Here is a 22,633-nt window from a genome sequence, read left to right as displayed (position 1 = left end):
GAATAAATAGTTTTAGAGTTTATGTTCTTATCAGTTGTTTGATTTTTATAATGAACTTTTAAACCAATTTATATAAAAAAAACTGTACCTGGTATTTCAGTTTTTCTTACATTTAGCTGTTCTGCCTGAAAAGCACCTCTGTCATCATTTGTCTATAAACTTCTTAGAAAACTTAGTTAACAGCACAGATATACGTGTGTCTGAAACAAGGAGAGTCATGAAAGTAGGCAACAAGAGTAGGGTTAGAAAAAACTACTAGAAAATACATTTTAAAATAGGATCAGTGAGTTTTGAATTATGTGGAGTACTGTTTCCAAAGGAATAGGTGCATGTATTTTTAAGTTAAAATTTTAACTTATGTAATATCTCTTGCTGTGTAACAGATTCCTCCTCCCCACCCCCAAATTCGGTGGCTTACAACAATGTACATTTATCATCTCACAGTTTCTTTGGGTCTGAAATCTAGGTGTAGCTTAGCTGGGTCTTCTGGCTGTGGGTATTTCATGCAGCTGCTATTAAGATGTCAGCTGGTATTATAGACCTCTCGAGGCCTGATGCATGGCAGATCCACTGCAGGGCCTACTCATGTGGCTCTTGGCCCCCCAGGTCTTCACTGGTTGTTGGTTTGAGACAACAGTTAACTGCCACATGGCTCCTTCCATAGGGCAGCTTGTAACATGGCAGTGGGCTTCCCTTAGAGAGAGTGGGAGGGAGCCCTGAGAGAGAGAGAGCAAGAGAAGGGCAACAACATGGGAGTTACAAGTCTTTTTGTAAGCTAATCTTGGAATTGGAATCCCTTTACTTTTTTGCCATATTCTGTTTGTTAGAAGGAAGTCGCTCTGTCCAGCTGATTCCCAAAGGGAGACTGTTAGACAAGATATGGATGTGAGGATGTTGGGGTCATTGGGAGCCATTTTTAGAGGCTGCTTAGCACAGTTTCTGTACTCTGCTAACTACAGATATTTGATGGAAAATTCTCAAGCCACGAAATTAATAAAGTATAAAAATGATAAAGTTAGCTTCCTTCTAAAGGCTTCATATTGGAGGGGACCCACAGTAAGACTTTTCATGTTGATCTTAGTAATAGAATATGTCTAGAATTTTAAAACATTGATATGTCTGATTAAAATTGTCTATGAAGTAGTATTTTGTTGCTAGTAATTATATGTAGTAATATGCACAAATGGACTGGTACAACTTATTTGACGGAAGGATCACTTAGCATTCACCTGAAAGGACAAGCAGAGCAAAGGTAAGGTAAAGAGAGATAAGGTGCTAAAGAGTCCTTGATGTCTGCTAAGTTATAATTATTGAGGCATTTTCCTGCATACTGGAATTTTTATAGTTTCATAGTTCAGTAAACATGTTATCGTAAAAATAGACTTTAATTCTTTCTGGAAAATAATAGCAAAACCATATAATTAGAGTAGCAGAGACTGTTAATAGGTATTCAGTAGAAAAAAAAGGGTTAAATGGCCAAAATTGGGAAATGATGGGTTCTTTTAGTTTTGTTACTGTAGGAATTATCAAACTTACATTTATGGATTTATATACTAAAATAATAGAAAACATTCATTAGTGTTTGCTATTTGTTTCACACTCTAAGCGCTTCGCATGGACTATGGTATGGACTCCTCATAGAAACCCTATGAGCTGAGAGTATACTCCTCATCTTATTTGCAGAAGGAGGTGAAACAGTGTACACGTGGTCACCAGCTCGTGAGTGATATGGGTGGGGTTTGAGGCCAGACTGAATGATGTTCTTGTTTTCCAGTACGTGTTGCTTTCTTATGTTAATGTGTATCATCAGTCTCCATCGTTATGCCCTCCCTAGTACAATTTACAAATATATAGCTATATATAAGTAGTGTACAGATACAGGAGATATACCTATATCTATATATACAATAGTATATTAGACATATAAATACATACTATTATACTGTTACGCTTTTTAAAAATGTTCACAAATATAAATGAAAACTGAGATAAAATTAAATATAAATAGAAGTTCTCATATTTTCTCCCTCATGAGTGGATTAGATTGTACATCCCTATGGGGTCTGGGCAACTGAAATTGGAGACGACTGTACTAATGAATTATGAAGCAAGATCTGTTATAACTCACATAGACTTCATCCCATTTTTATAAGAACAGGTAACTGAGAATTTTTTTAAAATGCATGTTCCAGGGACACCTGGGTGGCTCAGTCAGTTAAGCGTCTATGTTTGGCTCAGGTCATGGTCCTGGGGCCATGCATTGGGCTTTCTGCTCAGCAGGGAGCCTGCTGCTCCTCCCGCCTGCTGCTCCCCCTGCTTGTGTGTACTCTCTCTCTGTGTCAAATAAATAAAATCTTTAAAAAAACAAAAAAACAAGTCCCAGAGACACTGCTAATGTTATTATTTATTCTTCTTTAATTTTCATTGTTCACTGTATTCACGGTATACAGGTCTCTTAACTGTATAGCACGTCAGTTCCTGATACACTTAGGGTGACCTCTCTGCTTTTCAAGATTGGAATTAGCTCTGATACCTATGACACCTGGAAGAAATGGTACTGTAAAAATGAAGCAAAACTCACACATTTATACTAATTCAGAAAAAAAGGCAGGAAATTACTGAGGTAGAACATTTAGTTATCATTTTGATAAGGGAAGACATGGTTAAAATCTACATTTTATTTCCTTTGTTTCAAAAATACTTTTTCTATAAATTTGTCACTATGACCACTGTAGCTACAAATTCTATTAATTTTTAATTTAATTTTTATTTGTAGGGTGTTTATTCATCTGTAGAGATCCTAGAAGAGAAGTAGTGATTTTGAACACCTGTAAGTAGGGGTCTATGGAAGAAACACCCTTCTTTATCTACAAAGGAGTCATCTCTTGGAATGTGTGTATAGTTTTTTTGATATTCTGCAATGTACCAAAATCTTTTAAGCATCAAATATCTGTTTGTCGTTTTGCTTACCTCTTCTCTTTAAACATTTTTTTTCAACTGCAGTTTGGGCAATTCAAAATAATATAGAGGCTGTCTGTGTATTTTGGAAGCAAGGTAGAAAAAAGGTTGGGGCACTCTTCTTTGCATATAGCCTAGAATGAGGAAGGAAAGGTGATAAATCCATAGGACAAAGTGGGTCAGCGCAGCCAGATCTTTGGGCCTAAGGGAGAGAAGTGGATGAAGAGGAGTTGGCATAATTCTAAAAGATTGCTCTAAAAATTAAAGTATGTTCCCTGGACAAAGCAGCAACTTATGGAAATGCAAATTCTCAGGACCCATCCCAGGCCTACTGAATCAGAAATGTGGGAGTGGGGCCCAGAAATCTGTATTTTAACAAGTCCTTTGGTGATTCTGATGCTCACGTTATCCTTTAATAAATCTTATAGTTGTTTTTGCATTTTGTAACAACTTTTATAATAGTTTTTATAATCTCAGGCACAGTATTTATATTTGGCTACCCTGATGGTCTTGCAAAAGATATTGTTTCCTGCCCCTGTGCTTTGTGATTTCACTTTGCCCAAGTTCTACTGTAAAATTTTCTTAATATGTTCTACTGGAAGTCATAAACATGGGTAACACAGTAATTATTATAATAGTAATTGTTACTGGAAAGCAGGGTGTGCAGGGAGAGGATTCTTTGCTTTTGTTAAAGTAAGATGGCTCTGTAACTTAGAATGGTTAAGAACCATTGTATAAATTATTGAGATAGATCTTAAGAAGTGTCTTTATTATTTCATAGTTGTATTTAAGATATTTATTAAGTTCTAAGTTTGCTGTCTTTCCTCAGCATTTATTAGTTGAGTACCCAGGTTTTTTATGCCTTGTCTGGACATCTGTAGTACCTCTTTACTGGGCTTCCTTCTCTATCTCTTGCTTTTCCAATTAATTTACCAACTGCTTTTATCTTTCTGTTTATGACATTTGATAAGAACGAATTCTCCCAGACTATTTCCTTCCTTCCTTCCTTCCTTCCTTCCTTCCTTCCTTCCTTCCTTCCTTCCATTCATTCATGTTTTACAGTTTTTTAAGTTGGCTCCATGCCCAGCGTGGAGCCCAGTGTGGGGCCTGAATTTGTGACCCTGAGATCAAGATCTGAGCTGAGATCAGCCTAACCGACTGGGCTACCCAGGCACCCCTCTCCTAGACTGTTTCTTTCTTTCTTTTTTTTTGTTTTATTAAAGATTTTATTTATTTGACAGAGCGAGAGACAGCCAGCGAGAGAGGGAACACAAGCAGGGGGAGTGGGAAAGGAAGAAGCAGGCTCCCAGCAGAGGAGCCTGATGTGGGGCTCCATCTCAGAACACTGGGATCACGTCCTGAGCCGAAGGCAGACGCTTAACGACTAAGCCACCCAGGCGCCCCTCCTAGACTGTTATATTCATACGTCTTCTTGTCCCTCAAAGCAACCACCGCAGAAACCAGAAGACTTTCTCTTACCCTACCATGGCTAGCCAGCCAGACGGTCTTGTCTCTGCCTCCTCTGACTCTGATGTATTATAATGGGTACCCTCTTCTTGATATGTCCTTAGTTGTATGTCATTTGAGAAACACCATTGGTACTATCTAGTTCGGTACTTATGGATTAAGTGGGCTTTTGTGCTGCAGTGGGTAGGTGCTTAAATATCATAACAGTTTCTGTGGAAAGATGTGTTTCAAATGGCAAATACACAATCTTAAATACAACAATTTATAAACTGGGAATGAATGGTCTATAGTATGAGATCTGTCTATAAAGAGCCAAAACCTTCTGAAATCATTTTATGGCCTTGAAACATTCAACCCAGTGCCTTTGGCCTCTTTCTAGGAAGTTACCACAACCCCTGCTTCAACTAGTAAATCTTTTAGCCCCCTTCCTCCAAATGATTTCCACTTTCTTTAGTCAGAGCATCTGGCAATTATATATTTTCATTAAAAAAATCCTTTCCCATTGCTGTTTGATGAAATGAAAATGTTTTTCATTTCCCTTAACAGGAGTTTCATATTAAATACTGTTACACACTGGAAGGGGGCAGAGCAACAGGGGTGTGAATCAGGATCTGTGTCTATACTGCTTCAGTTCCAGCCTGACTGTACAGCCAGTCCTGCTCTTCTCCGTCCCTCCTCCCCCAGGCATTTTCAGGATCATAGCATGGCATTGCATTTATGTAATACATTTTTTTGAGAGTTTAGCACACTTCACATATCTCCTCTTCTAAAACATCTGAGTTTCAGTATACAAAAACTATTTATTCCCACTTCATACATGAATTAAATAAAATTGTACCTTTACTGTAACATTAACTCTATCTACTTTATAATTGTTGCTGTTATGGATATGGTGACATATAATTCATCATCCAAACTGAAATACTTTTGAGAGTAAAAGAGGGTACTATTAGTAATTACACCAGGATGACAGGTGTAAATGAGGACTGTCCTAGGCAAATGGGGCCATATAATTAACTCACTGTATGTCTTACCACAGTCTGTTTTCCAGTGTAATTACCTTTGTGTCTTGCTCACTTTACTAAATTGTTATTAAATTGATCCAAGTACTGTGTGAATGTTTGTGCTATTAGTAAAGCTTGGATCTATTCCAGTTCGGTTTATCACGCTAAGTCTATATGTATGGGCACCTTGTTTTCTAGTAACATGACAGAGACTTTGACATAATTCTGGTTTTCCTAGAGCTAAGTGATTTTTTTTCTTTTTATTCTCTAGAAATAAAACAGTTTAACAATATTTTCTATATTAACATAAAGCTCATTGACTTTCACTGATTTCTAGAATTTATTTTAAAAATTTATTTATTTAGAGAGAGAGCATGAATGGGGTGAGGGGCAGAGGGAGAGGGAGAGAGAGAATCTCAAGCAGACTCCACGCTGAGCATGGAACCCAGTGTGGGGCTTGATCCCACAACCCTGAGATCATGACCTGAGTAGAAGTCAAGAGTTGGAGCTTAACTAACTGAGCCACCCAGGTCTCCCTGTTTTTGTTTTTTGTTTTGTTTTGTTTTGTTTTTCCTTTTCTTTTTCTTTTTTTAGTTGTGAATTCCTGGCTTTTCCTATTATTCATATCTGAAGAATTGTATATAATAGTCTAAATTTTCCTGTTCACCTATCCATTGTTTGGCTTGCGAGAATTTCTCTCAGAAGTAAATGTTGCAGTCACTAACCCCATGGTCTTCAGGAGACTATTTTGCTCTAGAAAGCTGTTCTTGTGGCCTTAAGGTTGTAAGGTGCTATGCTACATCAGGGATATGTAAGGTAAATTGTTCTTATCCTCTGCGTGACCCCACCATATGTTGATTATAACATCATGGTTCATAAAGCATTTATGGTGTCTCACATTATCTTCAGCAATGTTGTTTCAGGATAGGCAAGACAGGTGGTATCCCTGCTTTATAGATGAGCCTGCGCTTTGATTAGATTACTTAGGTCATACAGCTTAGGGGACTGGGCCAGAGCCCAACCATGCCAAGTCCTTTTCACTCCTGAACACGTGTAGGCACAATTCCAAGTTGTTGTTTTTTGAACTTTTGTTTAGTTTTGAGCCCTGGACTATGAAAGAACGTCCTTGGTTACATTTTTGAACTGTGTTTCTATTAATGACTTCAATTTTAGTTGGAAACTTTAGGCATTGAGATCAGCTGTTTCACTAGGACCTCATACCTGCTTCTTCCCTGTATTTGGTCTGAATCATGTTCAGTTGTGTCTTGAGTGTTATCTGAAGCATGGCTGGAGATTCTAGCTTATCTCACCCTAAAGACTACCTTTCACCCCTGTATTTCCTTTAAGCTTTCCATCCTGGCCTTGCTGGGTCTGACCTGGCTTGACTTTGCTCATGGCATTGACGAAGTACTAGTACTACCAAGAAGTGTTGATGACTTGCTTTTTATTACCTCTCATACCCACTGGCCTTTTTACAGGGTTATTAGGCCTGGAGGGCTAAAAGTATAAGGCTATTAAACTCAGTTGATAAAGAGAACTTTTTTAAGATGAAGGAATATTTTGTCTTGATCTGAAAATGTTTCAAAAATTTGATAAAAAATATTTGAGAGCTTTTCACTTTAAGTGCTAATCCTTGCCCACTGACCTTCATTTTTATATCTCCTAAGTTCCTAAAATTTCTTTGAAGTCTTAATTAGGGAGGTATAGGATTTTTTATGGAATTTAAAAACTATTTTTAAAATTAGCTGCTTTTTTTGTTTTCATTTTTCTTTTATTTTCTTTTACTTGGTTCCTTCAAGGGCTTGGGAAATATGCCTGGGCTCCTGACTGAGGGCGTTGTTGAGTATTCATTTTAAAAACAAAACACACCTAATGTTTTAAAGTTCGTATTTATATGTACAGCACTGTACTGAATATGGAGCAGAGCGAAAAAACAGGCATAGAGTTCCATAAGCTTGCCATCTAGTAGGGCATATGAGGCTCTGTGTGTCTAATAAAAGGCATGTCATGGTGTATTGTGTACTGGCATATTATGTACTAGGAATACACATGAATCGTGGAAGTGCTCTCATGTCTCAGAAGAGAGGGTGCACATTCGTTTGAGGAGCATCTAGAAAAGCATGGAGTAGGAGTCCTTGAGATGGGCCTCTGGAAGTAGGCATGGTTTTTACAGGTGTAGATGATGAGCTGGATGCTCCAAGAGGAAGGGTCAGGGGAGGGAAAAAGCATTACAGTAAGAATATGAGGTACTAATTTATGCAATAGCCAGTAATTCAGTATGACTGGAGTATGGTGGCATGAGGGATAGCATTGAAAAGAACTTGCTTGGTTTTTTCTCTTCCTGCTTCTGGTTACTTCTCTGCTGATTTCTTCATTGTTCTTACTTTTCTTGCACCCAAGAGTTTATGCATTCCATTATATTTTTTAAAAAAAGTTTTTTTTAAAGTAGTTTGGTTTACAAGATTGAGAAGGCACAGTGATTTCCCATATGTCCCTTTCCCCCACACATGGGGTATATTCTCTCTTACTGTTAACATCACCACCAGACTGGTACATTTTTTTACCAAGGAGTAACCTACACTGACATGTCGTAATCACCCAAAGTCCGTAGTCGTCATTAGGGTTTGGTCTTGGTGTTGTGCATTCTCTGGGTTTGGATGGATGTATGATGACATGCACTCACCAATATAATATCATAGAGGGTGACTTCACTGCCGTAGACCTCAGTCTGTATTGTTTGAGGCATTTCTTCTGTTCTTTCTCTGTTTCTTCTCCTGGCACTCCCATTACACATATGTTATACCTTTTGGAGTTGTCTCACAGTCCTTGGATACTCTCTTCTGGTTTTTTTTCAGTTCTCTCTTTGCTTTTTGTTTCTGCAGGTTTCTGTTGATACATCTGTCCTCTGGAGCAGAGCGTTTTTCTCAGCTGTGCCCTGTCTACTAATAGGCCCATCAAAGGAATTCTTAATTTGTGTTCCATTGCTCTTGATCTGTAGCATCTCTTTCTGCTTCTTTCTTAGGGTATCCATCTCTGCTTATATTGCTTATCTGTTCTTCCATATGTCTACTTTATTCACTAGTATCTCCAGTGTATTAGTCTTGGTTGTTTTAAATCCCTCATCTGATCAGTCCCTACTATGTCTGGTTCTGATGCTTGTTCTGTCTCTTCATATGGTGTTTTTTGCCTTCTGGTATGCCTTGTCATTTTCTCTTGAGAGCTAGATATGGTATATGGTATAAAAGAAACGGCTGTAAATAGGCCTATAGTAATATGGTGGGGAGGGGAGGTGTTCTGTAGACCTATGATTAGGTCCCAGTCTTTTAGTGAACCAGTGATTCTGGACTGCGACCTTCACAAGTGTTACTCAGTTTTGGTTTTTTCTTTTCCTTTTGGTGGAATAGGATGGCTAGAGTGAGTTGGAATTGCGTATTTCTCTTCTCCGACTGGAAGGCTAGACACTGATAGGGTTGAATTGAGCCTGGTCAGTTAGGCTCTGATAATACCCCTGCAGGTTAGGCTCTGGTTAACTAGTTGCCCTTGAGGGTAGACCTGGTTAAGAGGAACAGAGTGCTCTGGAGTACACATCTTTTTCTCAACTTAAAATAGGATTATATGTCAATGAACCCATCATAAGTTGAAAATACCGTAAGTCAAACATACATTTAATATACTTAACCTACTTTAAATGTGTTCAGAACACTGACATTAGAGTTGATGACACTTTGAGAACTACCACTGTAGTCTACCATATATAGCCTAGACTTCTTAATTTGGCATTTAAGACCTTTTATAGTTTGGTCATAATTTATCCTTCTAGCCATGATCATTTACTCTGCAGCTTCCTGATGCACTCTTACCCTCCCCAAAGTGAACTGCTGACAGACTGCTCTTTGGACACATCTGTATTCTCATGCTTGGAGAGGCCTTTCACTCATGATTTTTCTCATTCTTTTCCTGTTCCATTTTGCATGTTAAACTATATCCTATAAGATTAATTTTAAGGATTAGCAGAAATGGAACTTCATCCATATAAAGCTTCCCTGTTTATTGTGTTTTCTTCCATTATTCTTCTAAGCCAGAGAAATCCCTTGGATGGCACTATGGTATTTGTTGCTTTCTAGTTTAGCTTGACCCTATTTCCATTTCATTTCCTCTGTTAGCCAACTCTGTGTTTTACCTGTCTCACATTAGTTACATAGCATATGTGTGTGGTGATAGAGGGAAATTGAACTCCTTCTGCAGGCTATAATGAGGAGGCCCAGCAAGCCAGCATTTTTGGGATACCAGTATAGGATTGTCATATTCAGAGAAATGGGTTACAGGGGTTCCAGCTAGGGGGCAGGAGTGATGGCAGCTAGGCAGTCCAGCTTTGTGAGGGCTTTTGGGACACCAGGGGCTGGCTGCACATGGCCCACGCCTGCCCCGCCACTGTGAGGCCCAAGAGGAAGATAGCTCTGCTGAGGGGGCAGTAAAGAGGAGCCAAGAGGAGGATCAGGTTGTCCCCTAAACCTGCTTCTGTAGAAGTGGAAATGAATCCAAAAATGGCAGCAGGAAAGGATAAATCTTCAGATAAAAAAGTGCAAATAAAAGGGAAAAGGGGTGCAAAGGGAAAACAGGCTGAAACAAGGGAAGACCTACCTACAGAAAACAGAGAAGCTAGAAATGAGGAGAGTCTGCCTCTGATACCACAGGAGAGAAAGAAGCCCAGTCTGATTAATACCATATACCATGTCTTTATCAGTGGTCTCTGTCTCCTTTTGTAAACAATCCAGAGGAATATTTTTATCAACTGTTTTATAAATGCAAGTTTTTTTAGTAGCTCTAGAAACATTTTTAAGGAGAGAATCCCACTGTATTCCATTTTTTACTTGTAAATGCTTTTTTAAGAAATGAAGTAATTTGCTTGATATAGCCAGAAAATAGTGGGTTATTGAGTATGGGAGGCTTTGGTTGTCTTGGGTGTCAGCCTGACATTCCATAGATGGGGTAGTTTCTATATCCTATAACACAAAGCACCCTAAATGGCAATTTGAAGTCAGTCATGCATTTAATACATCTTGAACATTTTAAATTACTTCTGTTCCTGTGTTGCTTTTGGTAAAATTATTTCCTTAAGAAAACCACTCCTTGATCTTGACTCTCCCTGTCAGAATTTTGTACACTCTGTAACATCTTTAATTGTAGTAGCCCAGTTTTCCTAGTAACTTTGTTAATGTGCTGTGACAGATAAGAATTTGAATATGTAGTGTATATGATAATAAATTGTGAATTAATGGGACTTAACCATGTAACATCGTACAACACTTTAAGATAATAGTACTTGATAATCTTGTTAAGGAAAATTTACCTCCAGATATTAAGCTGGAAAGTCACTGGAATAACTGCTTAAAAAAGAATCACAAGTACATGATTTTTTAGGTCTTTGGTCCATACATGAAGAATTGTGTATAAATTGAAACATCTGTGTACTAATCCCTAGAACAAGCAATAAAATCTCAATTATGACAAAACGAAACAACCGAAAAACACAAAGAAATGGGTTGTAGTTACAACCCTGAGTGTCACCGATGGTAGTGTTTTAAACTCTTCTATCCTGAAAAACCAAAAAATTATAAAAAGACATTTACAAAGTATAATATATGGCAAGTTAATGTAATCTCTTAGAGGTTGGCTTAATGATCATGGGAGATGAGCAGTACATTTAGAATAAATAATATCTTTATTAATGAATAAAATTGTGCCCATAAAAGATAATGAGTTTCTTGAAATTCTTGATGGTTTAAATATTTGAGGTGTATTTTACATTCATTTCAGTGCAGAAGTTTTAGCTGTACAGTTTCATGAATTTTGACAAATGTATATACCCATGTATCTACCACCCTAATTATGATACAGAACATTTTGATACTCAGATTTTGGAACTGTTACTTTCTTTCATAGAAGACAGTGAAGAGAAATCTTTGTGTTGCTATAAAATCTATTAAGTATAATTGGTCAGTAATTTTCCTTTACCTTCCCATTGCTAGTCAATTTCCCATACTTTGGTGTGTTTAAAATCATATCCTAATGATGTGATAACTAACCAGAGATCTTAGGATTGGGGTAGGGAAATTTTTCCTCTCTCCTTGTCAGAGGCCATATGAGGCCACTGGGGTTGCTCATCCACCTTCATTTATGGCTATAAACTATATTCTCTCCTGTTACTGTCGATTCATTGTTTATGCCCCTCGCAAAAGAGAATTCTTCCACCTGAGCACTCTACTCCCCTTGGCAACTCTAGGACAGTGTTTCAGCAATTTTCCATTTTCTGTTGGATCTTTCCTATCTGATGCAAACCTGCCATTGTTTTCCCACCTCATAAACACAACAATATAAAAACTTCTCCTGACTCTATTTCTCCCTTTGGTTATTGCCCAATTCCTTTGTCCTTCTCTTCCAACAAGCTCCCTCAAAAGGATTTGTATACTGTTTTTCTCATCTCGTTTTTTCTTGAATTCACTTAAGCTTTTGCCTCTGTTATTCCTTCACAACTGTTCTTACTATGCTCAGATTTCCATCTGGTATTAGTTTCCTTCTGCTTACAGGGCTTTTAAAAACATTTCTGGCAGTACAGGACTTCCTGTGATAAACTCTTACTGTTTGTATGTACGAAAAATTTTTTATTTTGCCTTCATTTTGAAAGATGTTTTTGTTGGGTAACAATTGTAGGTTAACAGTTTTTTCTTTCATACTTTAAATATGTTTCCTAAGTGGTCTCTGGATTGTGTTTTTTGTCTGACAAAAATTCTGCTATCCCTCTTATCTCTGTTCCTCTGTACCTATTGTGTCTCTTATCTCCCCTCCCCTACCCAGTTGCTTTTAGATTACCCTGTTTATCCCTGGTTTTAAGCTATTTGATTATGATGTGTATTGGTGTAGTTTTCTTTGTGTTTCTTGTCTTGAGGTATATTGATCTTCTGGGATCTGTGGGTTTATAGTTTTAATAAAATTTGAAAAATTATGGCCATTATTTTTTCAAGTATATTTTTTTGTCACTCCCTTTTGGCTCCTTACGGACTCCAATTACACTTATGTTAGGCTGCTTGAAGTTGTCCCACAGCTGACTATCTGATTTGGATAGTTTCTCATGCTTATTATATTTAAGTTTGCTGATATTTTAGTCTGTCATATTTATTATTAATCTCATTTAGTGTATTTTTCATCTCAGTCATTGTAGTTTTAATGTTTAGAATTTTGATTTGGGGGGGCGCCTGGGTGGCACAGCGGTTAAGCGTCTGCCTTCGGCTCAGGGTGTGATCCCAGCGTTATGGGATCGAGCCCCACATCAGGCTCTTCTGCTATGAGCCTGCTTCTTCCTCTCCCACTCCCCCTGCTTGTGTTCCCTCTCTCGCTGGCTATCTCTATCTCTGTCAAATAAATAAATAAAATAAAATAAAAAAAGAATTTTGATTTGGGTCTTTTAAAAAAAACACTTCAGTCTTACATGTCTCCATTAACATGTTCAGTATTAACTCTAGCTTCTGGAATATATAGAATATAGCTATAATAACTATTTTAATGTCTTTGTTTATAATTTTCTCATCTTTGCCATTTTTGGATTGGTTTGATTGACTTTTCTCCTAGTTGTGGGTTGTTTTTTTCTGTATCTTAGAGTACCTGGTAATTTTTCATTAGATGTGAGGCATTGTGGATTTTACCTTGTTGGGTGCTGGGTATTTTGTATACATAAAAGTGTTCTTAAGCATTATTCTAGTGCAGGGTTAAGTTACATAGAAACAGTTTAATCCCCTTGGCTTGTATTTATAAGCTTTTTGGGGGGCAGAATCAATGTAGTTTAGTCTGAGGTTAGTATTCCTCAGTACTAGGGCAAAACCTTTTTTAGTATTCTACCTGATGACCTACATATTAGGAGATTTTCCATTCTGTCTTGTGGGAACAAGCACTATTTCCTGTCCTTTGTAATCTTCAAAGACTATTTTCTCTAAATTTTTTGTGTGTCTTTTTTCCTTGGCTTGCTGTGGCTTCATTGCATGCATGGTGTGATCAGTAGTCACTAAAGACTCAAGGTACCCTTTGTAGATAATCCAGCTTCTCTCTCTGTGGCTCATTCTTCTCTGGTACTTATACTATAATCCCTACCCTCCTTAGTTCTCCCCCACTTCCCTCTTTTCCACTCAGAGGACTGTCTCTGCTTGGGTTCCCTCTTCCTGTGCTTTATCCTGGAAGTTCTCTTCAGGAATTAATTTAGGGCAGTCACAGGGCATACTTTGTTTTTGGTCTCCAGGGATCATTGTACTTTATTGTCCTGATGGTCAGTGTCTTGAAAACCATCATTCCATTTATTTTATCTGGTTTCTTAGTTTTTTGGGGGGAGGGTGGTAAATCTTGTGTCCGTAACCTCTTCTTAGCTGGAAATACAAGTTCTGACTTACTAAATTTTAGCCAGTAAAAAAACAGGACATTTTTGGTTACATCTTGAATGCTTACTTCTACTTAAAGTAAAATTCACATATTAATGTTAAATCTGAATGACTCATCTTATATGTTACTATTGTTATGCTTGATGGATATAATTTTGACTTTGTGTGATCTTGTGAGTATTGTTCACACACAAGTTCATGGATGGCAGGAAGACATTTAAGTGGGTATGTGTGTGTTCAGAGTTCTGGAAACTGAGACCAAAGCCTAATGGTAGATTTTGGCCAGAAACTAGGGCCAAAACTAGACTATGGTATATCTCTACTTGCCACAATACCTACTTATTTTAATAATAATAATAATAAACAATAAGTAACAAATAAACAGTAAACGCAACAGATTTTCACCATTATTTGTAAAACTATGCTCTTTTTTTTTATATTTATAATTTTTAAAGGTATTTTTTTACCTTTTATTTTCCAAATAAGAACACAGAAGATGAGTCATTTGCCTCTGTCTTTGGATTCTTATTTTGGTGTTCTTAAGGATAGTATAGTACTTTATTTATTTATTTATTTATTTATTTATTTATTTATATTTTTAAATTTACTATTGGCTAGAGTGATGGAATTATAGATAATTTTGTTAGAGATTTTTGGATTATAATCAACGATAGTCTTGAAGAGTAGTCATGATATATAGGTCATGTATTGGTTCCTATAAAACAAATGACTGGTATACTTCAGCTCATAGATATATTGTGTTTTACAGGTCTTTGTAAACTCGTTGTTTGACTGTCATCTGTCATCTCTATTGATCGTTCAATTGAATTAGTGTAATACATAATGGTTAAGTTCTCTGCCTAGCTCATAAAAGGCTACAGTGTAGCTTAGATGGTGTTGAGAGTCGTTGTGAGGCCAGTTGAACTCTGAGCTGTTCTGAGAACAGAACAGAATCCTAAGGAGGTCATTGGTGCATTTACTGTGGGTAAACTGGGTTTGACTGATGGGTTTTTGATGTTGGGAGCTTAAGGAATGGGACTTAGGGCTGATAACATACTGTAGCAACTGGGCGAAAGTGTAAAGTTATGCTTGTGTTAAGGTATAGAAACTGTCCAAATAAGCTTGAAGTTTTCTTTAGTATAGAATTTTAATGTTTGAAAAAAAATATTTGAATTTAGGATCTGAAGAATTTTTTCTTAGATGTTAAGTGATTTACCTTTCTCATTCTTAATTCCATGAAAACATATTCTAGTTTGCCTGTGTTCTCTTATGTTTTCGTGTAGGTGTCATCATCCATCTTAGATGATAGGATCAAAGTTATTAAGGCAAATATCTTAGTACTAGCTTGTAACTCTGCATTGTTACAGGATTTTGTGTGCCAGGTATCAAAGCAAGATTTGATATTACTACACTTAGATCAGTGATTATCATTGGTGTTTTGTAGTATCTCAGAGTTATCTTCTGCCACTTCAAGAATGAAAGAGTGTGCATATCAAGGCAAAGATTTAACTTGTTATTTTAAAAAATAAGTGATTTACATGAAATAGCTGACGTTGTTGAGTGTTTGCTACATACCAAGCACTGTTTTTTACACTTCATGTGAAATAAGTCACTTTTGATATATGACTGTTATTACCATTTTGCTGATGAGAAAACTGAAGCACAGAGAGGAAAGTAGCTTACTAAGGTCAATAGCAAATAGTACATTTGAGATATTCACACTCTGAATATTGAGTCTATGCTTTCCACCAAAGCACAGTTTGTGGGATGCTCAGTTGTGGGATGAAGAAACATGGGCAATTCATGCCTTATTAGCATGGTATCATTTCTAAGAATTTGGGAATCAGTGCATTTTTCAGAATATCCAAGGTTAGGATAGCGGTGTGAATAGTGGTGAAGGACTTAAACTTTGGAATTCTTTAAAATTCACTTCCAGTATTTGGTTTCCTTAAATAACTGTCAAATCGAATAAATTGTCAACCCTCCCTTTGCCTTACCTTTTTAATCTGTACAAGTGCGGTTAATAGTAGTCCCTTCTGGTTATGCATTCTTTCCCCTGAGACATTATACTGAGCTATTTTAGTATTATTTTCAAGACAGGAAGACCTGCAGTTTTTTTCCAGGAACCCATTTGCTTTAACTGACTCACATGTCGGACCTTGGACACTGTTGTTTTGATGACAGGTGTCCTTTGGGAAAATCTCTGCTTACATTGTCAGTGAAAAGGTTGTGGTTTTCCTTTTCATTTCTGTGTTATGTATTTTGTTTCAGAATGTCTGAAATGGTAGTTTTAGGAGTATTGGGAAATTGTAGCTTTATAAATGTCTGATATTTTCCAAGATGTATATTAACCTACCAGTCTAGTCAGGGCGAAACTAATTTATTCAGGCTTTAATCTTCAACAGCAATAACAACTCAAATTATTTTTATTGTCTAACACTTCTGTGTACTAAGAATGAATTTTTAATTTAATCTTTTTCATAACCATATGTGGTGGGTAATTTTATTTTCCTCACTGTACAAAGGAGAAATATGAGGCTAAAAAGAATACAAGTAGTGGAGTCAGATTTTGAATATAGTCTGTCACACTCCAGAGTCTGAGTGCTTAAATGTGTTGATAAATCACCTCTCCTTGGGTATTGAGATCTTAAAATCGTATATTTAAAAATAAAAGGGGAAATACCTATGTATCATTGTTATGTCATGGAAATTAGGACAAGAATTGTGTACTCCAGGCCTCCTGAGGAACTGAAAGAGGGAAGTCGGTTCCTGGTGCCATTTCTTTCTCTCTCTGTTCTCTTTCATTATAAAAGTCTGTACGTTTTGGCTTCCTTTGTACGTGGTTCATCTTGTCTATTCATAAAATGGTACCTTCAGCACCAGTTTCCTTATCACCTTAAAAATCCAGAACCATCACCAAGTGACCCAGCCTTTTATGGTCTGAATTGCATTTCCTTGTGAAATAGAATCCTTTCATCCTGGTTGTACTCTGAATTGTTTTCTTCTGGGTCAAGTGTCCATCCTTTAGTCACATAGCTGTGGCAATGGGTGATAGGTTGAGGAGGGATGACTGAACTCATCCAGAGATCTACACTTGTGTTGGTAAGGAAGGAGGTAGAGGCTGAAAAGAGCCCTCAAATGTGTCTATACTAGCATGTATCAGATTTTATTAAGCACTGTCATAAAAGTAACACAAATATGAAATACAAGTATAAATGCAGATATAAGAAAAGAAAAAATATATAGCATCAAAAATACAGAGTATAAATACTAAATACAAATAATATATATGTTAGAGATACAAGGAACTGAAATCAGCTTATCATCTAAAAGCTAACTTCCTGAAACTGGATATGTAAATCCCATAATGGGTTTAAAAAAATGTATTTAAAAAAATCATCTGCGTGAATGTTTTTGAGAAGAATATTCAGTAGTCATTTATTTGAGTACTTCTGTATTTGTAATATCGATGCAGCCTTTCCAATTAGATACATCATTGGCCATGTTTACCACCTTATTTGCAGTACGTTATTTGAAGATTTACCTCATAGAATTTTAGACCCCATTTTCTTATTTAATTCACAGATTTCAACAAATAATATTTGTCATTTTCTCATGCATTTTCAGTTATTGTGACTGCTTTTAAAATTTCTGTAGTTAGCCTCCCTCAGTTCTATAATTTGCAGTTTTCTGGAAGTTTTAGAAAAATCTGAACAGTCAAAATGATCTGTAGGAAACATACTGGAGATAAGACTTAATGGAAGCTGGTGAGTTTTAGTGTATTTGGTTCAGTCAAAATTTTTCCAGCTTAGTTTCAACATACAGTAATTCTAGTGCTTTCTAGTCACATTTGTGATAAAAATGTTGAAGATGTATGAGATATATAGAGTACACTTCAACGTGGTTTTTATGAGTTGTGTTATCTTGGGGTCATATTTTAAAACAGAAGCATATATTAATTTTTAAATGATAATTTCAGGGAAAATACAATTCTGTGCGTTTGTTCAGTTTTGACCCAACATTTTGGGGAGCCAGATAGTTCTTTTACATTAAGTGAACTATAGATAATATTCCTGGGCTTTTTTTTTTAATTGCCCTTTTTTTGATATCTTAATTCTTTTATTTTTTTAAACACATACTTTGGCAGTTATCTATACATTCATCCTAGTCTTACTAACATATAAAATATTCAGTGGCTAGAATGCCTCATCTAGTCTATATATGGAAATTAGCTTTGTTTTCTTCAGTACGTTGATCCTAAAGCCACAGAACTCTACTTTTAGGTTCTTTGTGTTCATGTGGTGAAGAGAATTTCCTTGGACTTCCCTCCACCCCTGTGTATCACAAATATGAAACAGGTGCCATTTGTTCCAACTGACTGGACCATTTCCAAGGCAAGCTTCTTCCCTGCTTTTTTCGTCATCATGCTTTTCATTCTAGAATTTCTCTCTAACTCTTGAACCTTTTCCAAGCTAGGGGCAGTTTCTGAACATCTCAATGACAGTGATTTTTCCAGGTAGATCTACTGGATTCTGAAGGTATCAGGAAAAACAAAGAGGAATGGGCAGAAATAGGAAATTAGAAAAATATGAAATAGGAGGAGTTGGAGCAAATTATTTTGCTTCTTTGGGTCTTGGTTTTGTCATCTATTAAATGGGGATACATAATATAGAATTATCATGAGGTTAAATGAGTCTGTGTGTGTATGTGTGTATAGGCATACTGTAATGTAGGATAGTACCTGGTAAATAATGAGCATTAAATGAATACTTTCATTGTTGTTGTTATGATTAGTAGTAGAAAACATTTTATTAAATATATTTTACAAACATGTCAGAATAATGTGAGTATAAAAATACCAAAAATGTACCAGTTGTTATCTGAAAATTGCCACCTACTGAATTTCAAAATTTTGTTTCTGAGTTTACAGAGATTATAAAATAGTGAATTTAAGTTTACTTAACTTAGTGTTTTCTCTTTTATAGTTTATCAGAGAAGATATGAAATATAAAGATGCTACTAATAAACACAGCCATCTACACAGAGAAGATAAGCATATAACTGTTGAGGATTTATGGAAACGGTGGAAAACATCAGAAGGTAAGACTATTTTAGTGAATTGAATCCTTCATCTGCTCTTCTGCCGTGCTTAGCCATGGTTAACTCACTAATTGCAAATGATTTTGTGAAAAAAATCTGTGAGGATATTTATATATTAGTAAATACTTTTTCTACTTTCAATTTTGAAAAATGATTTTTGTCTTAGCATTCATTAAGGGTCAGCTTGTTTCCAGATAATTTGATGTCTTATACTGGAATAAATAAGATCATGCATGTCTGAGAGCTTAAAGTTATGGATTATTGCTTCAGCTGTTAAGTGATGTTATTATAAAAGGTTTATCAAATGAACATGGATTCCAAAGTTGTTTTTTTGGTGATTGTGAACAGTTCCTAAAGTCTTCAGAAGGCACAGAACTTTTAAGCTTTTCCTGAAATAAATTCTTTATGAAGTCTTCTAAGAGTTGTATGATAAAGTTCTGTGATTTATATTTTACTGCTTTTCTGCCCTTAGATCTTCAAGCTGTCTCATGGACAGTAATTGTTTAAGGCAGGAAAAGTGTATGACCTAAAACCTCAACTTGATCCCTAATATTAGAAAGCTACTAAAATGTAAGGGGGGGGGAGGAAGTCCATTAAGCTTATTTTTCTTATTATTTTTATTTTTGATTGATAAAAACCAAAATGTCATTTTCCTAATGCTTTTATGTTTCTATTCTTTTACCAGTCAAACATTTATGTTATATATATTTTCCTCTGCAAGTTTGAATAATGAAAGGAAAGGAGGAGGAAGGTGGGACAGACTACTGCATAGGAGGATAAAGACATAATAAAGTTTACTAGACTGGCTGTGGTAACATTTGGAAATGGGAAAATATAGAAAACAATCCCATCAGTGCTCAGTATTTTTGTTAATGTACAAGAAGGTTTATAGCTTGCTTACATTTTTGTTTTCACGTTTTAAAAGAGGCATCTGAGAAGAAGAAAAAGAAGGAAAAAATATCATTGACTCCAAGAAAGATACATACACTTAAAAATCTATCTCTCCATTTCCCTGCCCCATACCATTTTTAAGAATAGGAATTTGGGTAGTACTAGGAATGAAAAAATGTAGATTTCATGGGGGAGAAAGTGCTAGAATGGTGGAAAACTCAGAAAAACTTAATCTGCTTACAGTATGCCTTAGAGATACTGTACACACGACCACAATAAACCAAATATTGCAGTAAAGAGAGTCAGATGAGTTTTTTGGTTTCCCAGTGTGTATAAAAGTTTATGCTATAGTGTATTCTATGAAGTGTGCAATAGCATTACTTCTAAGAAAAAAAACAATGTACATACCTTATTTGTAAAATACTTTATTGCTAAAAAATGCTAATCATCCTCTGAGCTTTCAGCAAGTTGTAATTTGTCTGCTGGTGGATGTCTTGCCTCAGTGTTAGTGCTGCTGGCTGAACAGTGTGCTGCTTGCTGAAGGTTGGGGTGGCTATGGCAAGTTCTTAAACTAGGACAACAATGAGGTTTGTCACATTGATGGACTCTTCATTTCATGAACGGTTTCTCTGTAGCATGCAATGCTCTTTGATAGCATTTTACACAAAGGAGAACTTTTTTCATAATTGCAAAACCCTGCCCCTACTTTATCATCCGGGTTTATGTAATATTCTAAATCCTTTGTTGTCGTCATTTCAACAATCTTTGCAGCGTTTTTACCAAGAGTAGATTCCATCTCAGGAAACCACTTTCTTTTGGTCATCCGTTTAAGTTTTATCATAAGATTGAAGCAATTCAGTCCCATCTTCATGCTCCACATCTCATTCTACTTCTCTTGCTGTTTCCACCACATCTGTAGTCACTTCCTCCACTGAAGCCTTGAATCCCTCAACACCATCCATGAAGGTTGGAATCACCTTCTTCCACACTCCTGTTAATGTTGATATCTTGCCTTCTTCCCATGAATCACAAATGTTCTTAGTGGCATTTAGAATGGTGAATCCTTTCCAGACGGTTTTTAATTTACTTCCCCAGATCCATCAGAGGAATCACTATCTATGGCAGCTATAGCCTTATAAAATGTATTTCTTTAAATAATAAAACTTGGGAGTAGAGTTATTCCTTGATTTGTGGGCTGTTGAATAGATGTTGTGTTAGCAGGAGTGAAAAGAACATTAATCTCGTTGTACGTCTCCATCAGAGCTCTTGGGTAACCAGGTACATCACAGTGAGCGGTAATATTTGGAAAGGAATCTTGTTTTCTGAACAGCAGGTCTCAAAGTGGGCTTAAAATATTCAGTAAACTATGTTGTAAACAGATGTGTTGTCATCAAGGCTTTGTTGTTCCCTTTATAGAGCACAGAGTAGATTTAGCATCATTCTTCAGGGCCCTAGGATTTTCGTAATGGTAAGTGAACATTGCTTCAACTTAAAGTCACTGGCTTCATTAGCCCCTAACAAAAGAGTCAGCCTGTTCTTTGGAGCTTTGAAGCCAGGCATTGATTTCTCTTCTCTAGCTGCAAAAGTCCCAGATGGCACCTTCCAATAGAAGGCTGTTTTGTCCACATTGAGTGTCTGTTGTTCAGTGTAGCCACCTCTGTTACTTCTCTTCTGGAGAACTTGCCGCAGCTTCTACGTCAGCACTTGCTGCTTCACCTTGCTCTCTTCCGTTATGGAGATGGCTTCTCTTCTTAAACTTCATGAACCAACCTCTGTTAGCTTCAGACTTCCCTTCTGCAGCTTCCTCACCTCTCAGTCTTTTTTTTTTTTAATGTTTTATTTATTTATTTAATAGAGAGAGCGAGAGAGGGAACACAAGCAAGGGGAGTAGGAGGGAGAAGCAGGCTTCCCACGGAGCAGGGAGCCTGATGCGGGGCCTGAGCTGAAGCAGACGCTTAATGGCTGAGCCACCCAGGCGCTCGACTCACCTCTCAGTCTTCATAGCATTGAAGAGAGTTAGGGTCTTACTCTATATTAGGCTTTGGCTTAAGGGAACATGGTGGCTGGTCTGATTTTCTATTTTTTTTTTTTTAAAGATTTTATTTATTTATTCGACAGAGATAGAGACAGCCAGCGAGAGAGGGAACACAAGCAAGGGGGAGTGGGAGAGGAAGAAGCAGGCTCATAGTGGAAGAGCCTGATGTGGGGCGATCCCATAACGCCGGGATCACGCCCTGAGCCGAAGGCAGACGCTTAACCGCTGTGCCACCCAGGCGCCCCTGGTTTGACTTTCTATCCAGACCACTAAAACTTTCTCTGTATCAATAATGAGACTGTTTCGCTTTCTTATTATTTGTGTGTTCACTGGAGTAGCACTTTTAATTTCTTTCAAGAACTTTCCTTTCCATAGACAACTTGGCTAACTGGTGCAAGAAACCTAAGCTTTTAGCCTGTCTTGGCTTTTGACATGCCTTCCTCACTAGGCTTAATCATTTCTAGCTTTTGGTGTAAAGTGAGAGATATGTGCTTCTTCCTTTCACTTGAACACTTAGAGGCTATATGGTAGGGTTATTAATGGGCCTAATTTCAGTATTGTTGAGTCTTAGGGAGTAGGCCTGGGGGCGGGGGGGCGGGGGGCTGATATCCAGTTGATGGAGCAGTCAGAACACACAACAGTTATCAATTAAGTTTGCTGTCTTAAAACGATTAGCGGTGGCCAGGGGTTAGGGTGGAGGGAGGGATGAATAGGCAGAGCACAGAGGATTTTTAGGGCAGTGAAACTATTCTGTT

The 22,633-nt window shown here is 36.9% G+C and overlaps 1 protein-coding gene across 2 annotated transcripts in view; it reads left to right on the top strand.

Moving 5' to 3' along the window:
* The window catches only part of STIM2 (stromal interaction molecule 2), a 138,499-nt gene that overhangs the window by 62,970 nt on the left and 52,896 nt on the right, over positions 1-22,633 (top strand). For both annotated transcript variants that reach the window (XM_034671988.1, XM_034671989.1), the window contains exon 3: positions 18,838-18,952. In XM_034671988.1, the coding sequence (XP_034527879.1) occupies positions 18,838-18,952 (115 nt within the window). The remainder of the gene's footprint in view (positions 1-18,837; positions 18,953-22,633) is intronic.

The sequence above is a fragment of the Ailuropoda melanoleuca genome, chromosome 11 (assembly GCF_002007445.2).
Source record: "Ailuropoda melanoleuca isolate Jingjing chromosome 11, ASM200744v2, whole genome shotgun sequence".
Lineage (NCBI taxonomy): Eukaryota > Metazoa > Chordata > Mammalia > Carnivora > Ursidae > Ailuropoda > Ailuropoda melanoleuca.
The sequence above is the reverse complement of the archived record's forward strand: the minus strand, read 5'-3'. Positions and strand labels throughout refer to the sequence as shown.